At 38.8% G+C, this 13,258-nt stretch overlaps 1 protein-coding gene across 1 annotated transcript in view; it reads right to left on the bottom strand.

Annotated features, from left to right (window-relative positions):
• The window catches only part of LOC120489896 (uncharacterized), a 41,271-nt gene extending 28,769 nt beyond the window's left edge, over positions 1-12,502 (bottom strand). Inside the window, exon 1 of the mRNA XM_089132654.1 lies at positions 12,490-12,502. Coding sequence (XP_088988780.1) covers positions 12,490-12,502 — 13 coding nt within the window. The remainder of the gene's footprint in view (positions 1-12,489) is intronic.
• Positions 12,503-13,258: the final 756 nt, after the last annotated feature.

Below are 13,258 nucleotides of genomic sequence, written 5' to 3'. Positions count from 1 at the left end.
TGTTGTCGCAGCGTCACGGCTTGTGCTAGAAGTTGGCAAAACAGATGTTGTTTGAACTTTAGATGAGGTTGTTAGTAAAAGTGTAGTGCTTTGTTCAGTTGTTGTAATTGACATTTCAGATGTTGTCGCAGCGTCACGGCTTGTGCTTGTAGATGTTGGCAAAACAGATGTTGTTTGAACCATAGATGAGGTTGTTGGCAAAATTGTAGTGCTTTGTTCAGTTGTTGTGATTGACATTTCAGATGTTGTCGGAGCGTCACGGCTTGTGCTTGTAGATGTTGGCAAAACAGATGTTGTTTGAACCATAGATGAGGTTGTTGGCAAAATTGTAGTGCTTTGTTCAGTTGTTGTGATTGACATTTCAGATGTTGTCGCAGCGTCACGGCTTGTGCTTGTAGCAGTTGGCAAAACAGATGTTGTTTGAACTGTAGATGAGGTTGTAGGCAAAATTGTAGTGCTTTCTTCAGTTGTTGTGATTGACATTTCAGATGTTGTCACAGCGTCATGGCTTGTGCTTGTAGAAGTTGGCAAAACAGATGTTGTTTGAACTGTAGATGAGGTTGTTGGCAAAAGTGTAGTGCTTTGTTCAGTTGTTGTGATTGACATTTCAGATGTTGTCACAGCGTCACGGCTTGTGCTAGTAGAAGTTGATGGCAAAACAGATGTTGTTTGAACTGTAGATGAGGTTGTTGGCAAAAGTGTAGTGCTTTGTTCAGTTGTTGTGATTGACATTTCAGATGTTGTCACAGCGTCATGGCTTGTGCTTGTAGAAGTTGGCAAAACAGATGTTGTTTGAACTGTAGATGAGGTTGTTGGCAAAAGTGTAGTGCTTTGTTCAGTTGTTGTGATTGACATTTCAGATGTTGTCACAGCGTCATGGCTTGTGCTTGTAGAAGTTGGCAAAACAGATGTTGTTTGAACTGTAGATGAGGTTGTTGGCAAAAGTGTAGTGCTTTGTTCAGTTGTTGTGATTGACATTTCAGATGTTGTCACAGCGTCACGGCTTGTGCTTGTAGAAGTTGATGGCAAAACAGATGTTGTTTGAACCATAGATGAGGTTGTTGGCAAAATTGTAGTGCTTTCTTCAGTTGTTGTAACTGACATTTCAGATGTTGTCACAGTGTCATGGCTTGTGCTTGTAGAAGTTGGCAAAACAGATGTTGTTTGAACCATAGATGAGGTTGTTGGCAAAATTGTAGTGCTTTGTTCAGTTGTTGTGATTGACATTTCAGATGTTGTCGGAGCGTCACGGCTTGTGCTTGTAGATGTTGGCAAAACAGATGTTGTTTGAACCATAGATGAGGTTGTTGGCAAAATTGTAGTGCTTTGTTCAGTTGTTGTGATTGACATTTCAGATGTTGTCGCAGCGTCACGGCTTGTGCTTGTAGCAGTTGGCAAAACAGATGTTGTTTGAACTGTTGATGAGGTTGTAGGCAAAACCGTAGTGCTTTGTTCAATTGTTGTAATTGACATTTCAGTTGTTGTCACAGCGTCACGGCTTGTGCTTGTAGAAGTTGATGGCAAAACAGATGTTGTTTGAACTGTAGATGAGGTTGTTGGCAAAATTGTAGTGCTTTCTTCAGTTGTTGTGATTGACATTTCAGATGTTGTCACAGCATCACGGCTTGTGCTAGTAGAAGTTGATGGCAAAACAGATGTTGTTTGAACTGTAGATGAGGTTGTTGGCAAAAGTGTAGTGCTTTGTTCAGTTGTTGTGATTGACATTTCAGATGTTGTCACAGCGTCATGGCTTGTGCTTGTAGAAGTTGGCAAAACAGATGTTGTTTGAACTGTAGATGAGGTTGTTGGCAAAAGTGTAGTGCTTTGTTCAGTTGTTGTGATTGACATTTCAGATGTTGTCACAGCGTCATGGCTTGTGCTTGTAGAAGTTGGCAAAACAGATGTTGTTTGAACTGTAGATGAGGTTGTTGGCAAAAGTGTAGTGCTTTGTTCAGTTGTTGTGATTGACATTTCAGATGTTGTCACAGCGTCACGGCTTGTGCTTGTAGAAGTTGATGGCAAAACAGATGTTGTTTGAACCATAGATGAGGTTGTTGGCAAAATTGTAGTGCTTTCTTCAGTTGTTGTAATTGACATTTCAGATGTTGTCACAGTGTCATGGCTTGTGCTTGTAGAAGTTGGCAAAACAGATGTTGTTTGAACCATAGATGAGGTTGTTGGCAAAATTGTAGTGCTTTGTTCAGTTGTTGTGATTGACATTTCAGATGTTGTCGGAGCGTCACGGCTTGTGCTTGTAGATGTTGGCAAAACAGATGTTGTTTGAACCATAGATGAGGTTGTTGGCAAAATTGTAGTGCTTTGTTCAGTTGTTGTGATTGACATTTCAGATGTTGTCGCAGCGTCACGGCTTGTGCTTGTAGCAGTTGGCAAAACAGATGTTGTTTGAACTGTTGATGAGGTTGTAGGCAAAACCGTAGTGCTTTGTTCAATTGTTGTAATTGACATTTCAGTTGTTGTCACAGCGTCACGGCTTGTGCTTGTAGAAGTTGATGGCAAAACAGATGTTGTTTGAACTGTAGATGAGGTTGTTGGCAAAATTGTAGTGCTTTGTTCAGTTGTTGTGATTGACATTTCAGATGTTGTCACAGCATCACGGCTTGTGCTAGTAGAAGTTGATGGCAAAACAGATGTTGTTTGAACTGTAGATGAGGTTGTTGGCAAAAGTGTAGTGCTTTGTTCAGTTGTTGTGATTGACATTTCAGATGTTGTCACAGCGTCATGGCTTGTGCTTGTAGAAGTTGGCAAAACAGATGTTGTTTGAACTGTAGATGAGGTTGTTGGCAAAAGTGTAGTGCTTTGTTCAGTTGTTGTGATTGACATTTCAGATGTTGTCACAGCGTCACGGCTTGTGCTTGTAGAAGTTGATGGCAAAACAGATGTTGTTTGAACTGTAGATGAGGTTGTTGGCAAAATTGTAGTGCTTTCTTCAGTTGTTGAAATTGACATTTCAGATGTTGTCACAGCGTCATGGCTTAAGCTTGTAGAAGTTGGCAAAACAGATGTTGTTTGAACTGTAGATGAGGTTGTTGGCAAAATTATAGTGCTTTCTTCAGTTGTTGAAATTGACATTTCAGATGTTGTCACAGCATCACGGCTTGTGCTAGTAGAAGTTGATGGCAAAACAGATGTTGTTTGAACTGTAGATGAGGTTGTTGGCAAAAGTGTAGTGCTTTCTTCAGTTGTTGTAATTGACATTTCAGGTGTTGTCACAGCGTCATGGCTTGTGCTTGTAGAAGTTGATGGCAAAACAGATGTTGTTTGAACTGTAGATGAGGTTGTTGGCAAAATTGTAGTGCTTTCTTCAGTTGTTGTAACTGACATTTCAGGTGTTGTCACAGCGTCATGGCTTGTGCTTGTAGAAGTTGATGGCAAAACAGATGTTGTTTGAACTGTAGATGAGGTTGTTGGCAAAAGTGTAGTGCTTTCTTCAGTTGTTGTAATTGACATTTCAGGTGTTGTCACAGCGTCATGGCTTGTGCTTGTAGAAGTTGATTTCAAAACAGATGTTGTTTGAACTGTAGATGAGGTTGTTGGCAAAATTGTAGTGCTTTCTTCAGTTGTTGAAATTGATATTTCAGTTGTTGTCACAGCATCACGGCTTGTGCTAGTAGAAGTTGGCAAAACAGATGTTGTTTGAACTGTAGATGAGGTTGTTGGCAAAAGTGTAGTGCTTTGTTCAGTTGTTGTGATTGACATTTCAGATGTTGTCACAGCATCACTGCTCGTGCTTGTAGAAGTTGATGGCAAAACAGATGTTGTTTGAACTGTAGATGAGGTTGTTGGCAAAATTGTAGTGCTTTCTTCAGTTGTTGAAATTGACATTTCAGATGTTGTCACAGCATCACTGCTCGTGCTTGTAGAAGTTGATGGCAAAACAGATGTTGTTTGAACTGTAGATGAGGTTGTTGGCAAAAGTGTAGTGCTTTCTTCAGTTGTTGTAATTGACATTTCAGGTGTTGTCACAGCGTCACGGCTTGTGCTTGTAGAAGTTGATGGCAAAACAGATGTTGTTTGAACTGTAGATGAGGTTGTTGTCAAAAGTGTAGTGCTTTCTTCAGTTGTTGTGATTGACATTTCAGATGTTGTCACAGCGTCACGGCTTGTGCTTGTAGAAGTTGGCAAAACAGATGTTGTTTGAACTGTAGATGAGGTTGTTGGCAAAATTGTAGTGCTTTCTTCAGTTGTTGAAATTGACATTTCAGATGTTGTCACAGCATCACGGCTTGTGCTAGTAGAAGTTGATGGCAAAACAGATGTTGTTTGAACTGTAGATGAGGTTGTTGGCAAAAGTGTAGTGCTTTCTTCAGTTGTTGTAATTGACATTTCAGGTGTTGTCACAGCGTCATGGCTTGTGCTTGTAGAAGTTGATGGCAAAACAGATGTTGTTTGAACTGTAGATGAGGTTGTTGGCAAAATTGTAGTGCTTTCTTCAGTTGTTGAAATTGACATTTCAGATGTTGTCACAGCATCATGGCTTGTGCTAGTAGAAGTTGGCAAAACAGATGTTGTTTGAACTGTAGATGAGGTTGTTGGCAAAAGTGTAGTGCTTTCTTCAGTTGTTGTAATTGACATTTCAGGTGTTGTCACAGCGTCATGGCTTGTGCTTGTAGAAGTTGATTTCAAAACAGATGTTGTTTGAACTGTAGATGAGGTTGTTGGCAAAATTGTAGTGCTTTCTTCAGTTGTTGAAATTGACATTTCAGTTGTTGTCACAGCGTCACGGCTTGTGCTTGTAGAAGTTGATGGCAAAACAGATGTTGTTTGAACCATAGATGAGGTTGTTGGCAAAATTGTAGTGCTTTGTTCAGTTGTTGTAACTGACATTTCAGGTGTTGTCACAGCGTCATGGCTTGTGCTTGTAGAAGTTGATGGCAAAACAGATGTTGTTTGAACTGTAGATGAGATTGTTGGCAAAAGTGTAGTGCTTTGTTCAGTTGTTGTGATTGACATTTCAGATGTTGTCACAGCGTCATGGCTTGTGCTTGTAGAAGTTGGCAAAACAGATGTTGTTTGAACTGTAGATGAGGTTGTTGGCAAAAGTGTAGTGCTTTGTTCAGTTGTTGTGATTGACATTTCAGATGTTGTCACAGCGTCACGGCTTGTGCTTGTAGAAGTTGGCAAAACAGATGTTGTTTGAACTGTAGATGAGGTTGTTGGCAAAAGTGTAGTGCTTTCTTCAGTTGTTGTAATTGACATTTCAGGTGTTGTCACAGCGTCATGGCTTGTGCTTGTAGAAGTTGATGGCAAAACAGATGTTGTTTGAACTGTAGATGAGGTTGTTGGCAAAATTGTAGTGCTTTCTTCAGTTGTTGTAACTGACATTTCAGGTGTTGTCACAGCGTCATGGCTTGTGCTTGTAGAAGTTGATTTCAAAACAGATGTTGTTTGAACTGTAGATGAGGTTGTTGGCAAAATTGTAGTGCTTTCTTCAGTTGTTGAAATTGACATTTCAGTTGTTGTCACAGCATCACGGCTTGTGCTAGTAGAAGTTGGCAAAACAGATGTTGTTTGAACTGTAGATGAGGTTGTTGGCAAAAGTGTAGTGCTTTGTTCAGTTGTTGTGATTGACATTTCAGATGTTGTCACAGCATCACTGCTCGTGCTTGTAGAAGTTGATGGCAAAACAGATGTTGTTTGAACTGTAGAAGAGGTTGTTGGCAAAATTGTAGTGCTTTCTTCAGTTGTTGTAACTGACATTTCAGGTGTTGTCACAGCGTCATGGCTTGTGCTTGTAGAAGTTGATGGCAAAACAGATGTTGTTTGAACTGTAGATGAGGTTGTTGGCAAAATTGTAGTGCTTTCTTCAGTTGTTGAAATTGACATTTCAGATGTTGTCACAGCATCACGGCTTGTGCTAGTAGAAGTTGATGGCAAAACAGATGTTGTTTGAACTGTAGATGAGGTTGTTGGCAAAAGTGTAGTGCTTTCTTCAGTTGTTGTAATTGACATTTCAGGTGTTGTCACAGCGTCATGGCTTGTGCTTGTAGAAGTTGATGGCAAAACAGATGTTGTTTGAACTGTAGATGAGGTTGTTGGCAAAATTGTAGTGCTTTCTTCAGTTGTTGAAATTGACATTTCAGATGTTGTCACAGCATCATGGCTTGTGCTAGTAGAAGTTGGCAAAACAGATGTTGTTTGAACTGTAGATGAGGTTGTTGGCAAAAGTGTAGTGCTTTCTTCAGTTGTTGTAATTGACATTTCAGGTGTTGTCACAGCGTCATGGCTTGTGCTTGTAGAAGTTGATTTCAAAACAGATGTTGTTTGAACTGTAGATGAGGTTGTTGGCAAAATTGTAGTGCTTTCTTCAGTTGTTGAAATTGACATTTCAGTTGTTGTCACAGCATCACGGCTTGTGCTAGTAGAAGTTGGCAAAACAGATGTTGTTTGAACTGTAGATGAGGTTGTTGGCAAAAGTGTAGTGCTTTGTTCAGTTGTTGTGATTGACATTTCAGATGTTGTCACAGCATCACTGCTCGTGCTTGTAGAAGTTGATGGCAAAACAGATGTTGTTTGAACTGTAGATGAGGTTGTTGGCAAAATTGTAGTGCTTTCTTCAGTTGTTGTAACTGACATTTCAGGTGTTGTCACAGCATCATGGCTTGTGCTTGTAGAAGTTGATGGCAAAACAGATGTTGTTTGAACTGTAGATGAGGTTGTTGGCAAAAGTGTAGTGCTTTCTTCAGTTGTTGAAATTGACATTTCAGATGTTGTCACAGCATCACGGCTTGTGCTAGTAGAAGTTGATGGCAAAACAGATGTTGTTTGAACTGTAGATGAGGTTGTTGGCAAAAGTGTAGTGCTTTCTTCAGTTGTTGTAATTGACATTTCAGGTGTTGTCACAGCGTCATGGCTTGTGCTTGTAGAAGTTGATGGCAAAACAGATGTTGTTTGAACTGTAGATGAGGTTGTTGGCAAAATTGTAGTGCTTTCTTCAGTTGTTGAAATTGACATTTCAGATGTTGTCACAGCATCACGGGTTGTGCTAGTAGAAGTTGGCAAAACAGATGTTGTTTGAACTGTAGATGAGGTTGTTGGCAAAAGTGTAGTGCTTTCTTCAGTTGTTGTAATTGACATTTCAGGTGTTGTCACAGCGTCATGGCTTGTGCTTGTAGAAGTTGATGGCAAAACAGATGTTGTTTGAACTGTAGATGAGGTTGTTGGCAAAATTGTAGTGCTTTCTTCAGTTGTTGTAACTGACATTTCAGGTGTTGTCACAGCGTCATGGCTTGTGCTTGTAGAAGTTGATGGCAAAACAGATGTTGTTTGAACTGTAGATGAGGTTGTTGGCAAAATTGTAGTGCTTTCTTCAGTTGTTGAAATTGACATTTCAGATGTTGTCACAGCATCACGGCTTGTGCTAGTAGAAGTTGATGGCAAAACAGATGTTGTTTGAACTGTAGATGAGGTTGTTGGCAAAAGTGTAGTGCTTTCTTCAGTTGTTGTAATTGACATTTCAGGTGTTGTCACAGCGTCATGGCTTGTGCTTGTAGAAGTTGATTTCAAAACAGATGTTGTTTGAACTGTAGATGAGGTTGTTGGCAAAATTGTAGTGCTTTCTTCAGTTGTTGAAATTGACATTTCAGTTGTTGTCACAGCATCACGGCTTGTGCTAGTAGAAGTTGGCAAAACAGATGTTGTTTGAACTGTAGATGAGGTTGTTGGCAAAAGTGTAGTGCTTTGTTCAGTTGTTGTGATTGACATTTCAGATGTTGTCACAGCGTCATGGCTTGTGCTTGTAGAAGTTGATGGCAAAACAGATGTTGTTTGAACTGTAGATGAGGTTGTTGGCAAAATTGTAGTGCTTTCTTCAGTTGTTGTAACTGACATTTCAGGTGTTGTCACAGCGTCATGGCTTGTGCTTGTAGAAGTTGATGGCAAAACAGATGTTGTTTGAACTGTAGATGAGGTTGTTGGCAAAAGTGTAGTGCTTTCTTCTGTTGTTGAAATTGACATTTCAGATGTTGCAAGTTGAGGTGGTGTTGTTGGCTGTTCAGTTGTGGTATATCCAAGTACTATATCTATTATTTGGACATGTCAAGAAATAGATTATATTTAGTTAATAGTTCATGTTTTCATTTTTTGTTTTTATTAAAATGGCTATGACTTGATCATGAATATTTAATTTGTCTTCCATCTTTTGACCTATAACAAGTCATTGTTAGTCTATCTCAAGTCTATCAAGTGGTCCAAAATTTCTAAAGTTTGTGTTCTAGAAATAATCTTTTTTGTTAATCTCCATTGGGCTACTTGAGGTGGCTAAGCAATCACATTGTTTCAGCAGAAAACACCTTTGTAACACTGGATGTCGTAAAGAACAATAATTGTGTATATCTCACACATGGTAATAATGTTCATGTTATGTCATTTTTTTATAATTTATTATATAATTTATTTATTTGCAAAAAACAAAAAACACTAGTGAACTTTTTATTTTCAAAAGGACCCCTTTTAATGATTTTTTTTAATATTAAAAGGTTTTATATTTCTTAGTAATTTGACATAGTATCACTTTTGTAGTTACTTACACTTGCTTACTAAGATATAAGAACAGAATATTATACTCACAAGCAACAATGCTGGATTGGATGACATCTAAGAATATAATGGATTCAGCAAGGCCTTTTCTAAATGTCTTCTCTATGTCTTCTTCATCGGGACATGTCTTGTTTTTAAAAATTACCTGACTTAACACCTCTACAGAGCCAGGCCTAATGAGTAAAGAGAGAAAAAAATGTCATGATAAGAAAACAAAATTTACTTATTTTGTCTTGACTTCTGCTGTGAACCTTTTCTTCTAAAGTGTTTGAAAACTCAGAAGCGAAGACCAGGAGACTCGGAAGTATCTTTTTAAGCAGGGTCCTTTTTGCAGTTGCATTGCTGTAGTCTGCTTCGTCCAAAAACCTTAGCCAAGTCTGCCTTAAGGCAAAATACTTTGTGTTCATTCATATAGCTAACAAGGGGCAGGGTTTACATAGAGGTGTAGACACTCTCAAACAAAGCATGTAAATGAGGCATAGGATTCAGCTTGTTACCGGAAATTCCCCAGTCCTGATCGCATCAACATAACAGTGTCAGGTATAGATGGTAATCCAATCAGCCTGATTGTATTACCCATACCATCACATTATCATAGAGCTTAATGGGGATGGTTACATTGAGGGGGAGACACTCTGAGTATAACTATTCAGATTGAGCCAGGGGTTCCCAGAGCCATTAAAGACAAAGAGTCTCATTAATCTGCTCATTTATACCTTAAATGCTTAATCTCAGTTTATATACTATTGTACTGGAACCTAAATTAAACATTGAAATAAATTTGGATTTCCCCACACATTTCGCGTCAGTCCTCTACGTGGGATTTTATTATTTTCTGCGTGGCCGTGGCTTCAGAAGTGCGTGGCCGTGACATTAGAGGTGTGCGGCCGTGCACACGCGCAGCTTAGAGGGAACATTGCTCGTATGAGGTGGTTATTCAGGCAATTCGAAAAAAGTAATATTTTGCAAAACTACAATGGAAACAGTTTCTTTGCATTTACAGGTCATCTGGCGTTCGTAAAAGTCTATCATTCTTTAAGGTTGACACGGTATCTTTGGACTGGAAAGTCGCACACCGGATAAACGGATAATTGAAATGCAGTGATTTCACAATAGTTATTGGCATAAGTTTTAAGCAAATTTGTAATGGAAACGTGTCTTATGTTATAAAACAGCTCATAATGTGTTGGTAATGTTCCACAAACATTGTTCCCGTTCGCCATCTGTCTGCCTTCTAAAAATTCACTATCCTTACAAACGTTTTGAACAATTTACAACATCAGTGGAAAAAGGCAGATAGTTCATCATATTATTCGTAATATACATCATATACATAATTCACCCGCTGTATTGCATATTAACAGAAAAATATACAGGGATAACCCGGCTTCTCTTGAGGCTCCTTAGCCTGACTTCGTCATAATCATATTCTAGTCAGAATGTGAGTCTGATACTGCTCAATTGGGCTTAGATTATGAGGCGTGTCTTAACCGAACCAGGAACAAAAAAACTCTGTACTCGATTGGATAGTCGGTAAACCTACAACCAATCAGAGCAACGCAGTAAGTGAACTAATTTGCATACAGTTGTCAACTACAGAACTTACTTATTTTAGAAGTTAAATAATGAGTGTTGCTTCTTTTACTTACTCCTCTATGAGTGCGACCAAAGGAGAAACCACAACGACCACAGACTTTTCATTACGTCCCATCTTAGTGATCATCGGAGCCAGCTGATAACTTTTGCCGAATCATGTAGGAAGACGGCAAAAATATCTTTCTGATCGACAAATGCCTTGATTGCGTTTTTCTGTTCGTCTAGTAAAATTAATGCGCTGTCAATTTATTTCACAACAGAGGCGACAGCAGAATCTATAGACCTTATGTAGTCCCGCCCCTTTTCAGTGCTGCGTTCGTTGTCTTTTGACTTCCGGTCTGTATTTTCACAGCGATCTTGCATAGGTATGAATGAACTGCTCGTAAAAAAATCCCGGTCAACATTTGTTTAGACATCTGCTTTACAATGCTTATGATAAACATTACAATGATCATGATAACTTTTGTTAACTCTACCATAAGTAAATCCTCTTCACCAGCTAATTACTCCTTGACAGCAATGCCATAGAAATATACAGAACGACCACAAAAACGGAAGTTCAAAGACAATATTCTAAAGATGATGGCGCCCACGTTTCTCTGGTGCATAAGGTCTATACATCTCAATTCTCCAGCTACAGTCATCTTTGAGGGAAACCAGTTAAGCGCTATTTGATAAGGTGATGATTACGTCCTTGCAGATCACCTGTCCATCATCGTATAAAGCCCGCCCTGGCAATTTAATTGGCCCGAACTTTTCTTGTCTGATCATAATTTCTCCTCAATGGATCGAGTCCAGACCGAACTTCCCGACCAAAAAATTTTGTGGGCGGAGTTCGGGCTGGCATCCAGGCTAGAGGCTCCCCTGCTTCAGAGAAAACTTGATTTTCATCCCAGTGGTTCTTTAAGAGACTTTATTTTTAACTAAGTAGTAACATTACTTGCCTAATGTAAATCTGAAATTGCCTATTTAAAGGGGACATATCATGCAAAATCCACTTTTTTAGCCCTTAAATGCATTTTGTTGTATATTTGGAGTGTTTATAAGTACAGAAAAGATGAAATTATTCTCTTCAGGTGCTTCGTTTATATCTTTATATTCTGTTTTGGTCATATTTTTCAACCTATTCAGATTTTTCTGTTTTCTATGACGTTTTTTGAACCATCACGTCGCCGTATTTGCAGCGGAACTGCCAAATAAGGACATTGACTACCGGTCCAAAACTTCGAGCAATCCGCCATTATTATTTCTCGCTCCGATTTTGTAGTCCGAGCTCAATGATGCAGAAGTTACGAGAGGGCAAGTCAAAATGTTCGGGTTTTGGATGTAGTGACCTGAAGCACTTCAAGGATTCCCACTTCAACAACCTCCGCCAGTAACGTTATACAGAAGGGTTTGCCGATTGACTTTGTCTGAATGAGAGGTAAATTCCTTATATCTGTGGAGACGACGAATAGAGCATTTCGATAAGCTGTAAATATCGTTAATAAAAATAAAGTACTTTACTTTCTTAAAACACATGGTGGTCATGGTTTAGCAGTACCTTTTGTCTTTCTTTGTTTTTGTTTTGAAGTAACGTTACACGTCTGCAGTATTATTGTTCTTGAGTTTCATCAATGGTCATTTAGCTGCTGTGTTTTCTGATGCTTTTCTAAACGTATCATATTATCAATACAGATTTTTTTGTGGTAAGATTAGACCGTAGTCATTTATCTTGTCAGTGTGCTTGTTTTAACAAGAGAAATAGTTGACTTTCAATAATAACACAAAACAGTTAACTCGCATACCAATATATCCATATGAAAAGGTTGTTCTGCAGGTTCGTCGTCGTCTTTATCAACTCGCTCGCTCTGGCTCGAATATGTAAGGCTTGATGGACAAGTCTTCTGTTGTTGACATTTTATTAACGTGTGAATAAAAATGTTCTTTGAAGGTATCGTATATAATCGTATATCTCTAATCAAACTACAATAATGGCCGAACGTGGGGAGTTGAACTGACCGTGAACTCATCGACCTGGAGAGCAGGCGGGGTATGACGCATCTCCTTTTTATTTAAAGGGGCCGCTTTGAAATGGGTCGCTCAAAGACGCACATCAGAAAAGGGGCTTGTGGAGCTATAATAATGAGGAATTCAGCCCCAAGCATTGCAGTTATGTTTTATATAGACCACAACGGTATGATTTATATGTAAAAATTAATGATTTAAAAGCATGATATGTACCCTTTAAAATGACCTACTACTGGACAAAAATGGCTGTTGGTGGGATTTAATTTTAACGGGGTGATCAGGACCCCGATGTGAAGCATTGCAACAATCATGTAATGTAATGTTTACCTTCTTCATTCATTTTAAATTCAATAAGTATTTTATGAATGCAGTGCAGTAAATTTTATTGCTTCTCTTACCGTAAATAGATGATAATTGATCTCCGGAAGGTTAAAGGATATTGGTGTTTGAATCCTCGATTAAGCTGCAATGAGAAATGAGCAGTACAACCAATGCACACAAACACACACACACACACACACATTATGAGGATTAAGCAACATGTTCTGTATTACTTTAATCAATACTGTATTTTATGTTCTATTTTAAAATTTTATGTAAATATACAATGAATTACCTCTGTTGTTATGTTTCTTTCCAGTAATATATATTTAGATGATTGTCTGTTGTAATAATCTTGTAGAAATTCATGCCGCAACTTGAATTTTAGATAAACATATCCCTCATTCTCCGTGGGGGGATCAAGAGATGCGAGGGTGGTTTTGGGTGTTGTCTGTTGAGTTGTGGTGTATTTTTCTGTTGAAACCACTGATTCGCTCATGCTTGTTGATTGCATGGTTATCCAGGCAGGGGAATTTGAGGTTGTTGGCAAAAGTGTAGTGCTTTGTTCAGTGGTTGTAATCGACATTTCAGATGTTGTCACAGCATCATTAATTGTGCTTGTTGAAGTTGGCAAAACAGATGTTGTTTGAACTGTAGATGAGGTTGTTGGCAAAAGTGTAGTGCTTTGTTCGGTTGTTGTAATTGACATTTCAGATGTTGTCGCAGCATTTTGGCTCGTTTTTGTAGAAGTTGGCAAAACAGATGTTGTTTGAAC

This window comes from Pimephales promelas, chromosome 6 (genome assembly GCF_988280905.1).
Source record: "Pimephales promelas chromosome 6, fPimPro1.hap1.1, whole genome shotgun sequence".
Taxonomy (NCBI): Eukaryota; Metazoa; Chordata; class Actinopteri; order Cypriniformes; family Leuciscidae; genus Pimephales; species Pimephales promelas.
Note: the sequence above shows the minus strand (reverse complement) of the source record. Positions and strands in the feature narration are given on the sequence as shown.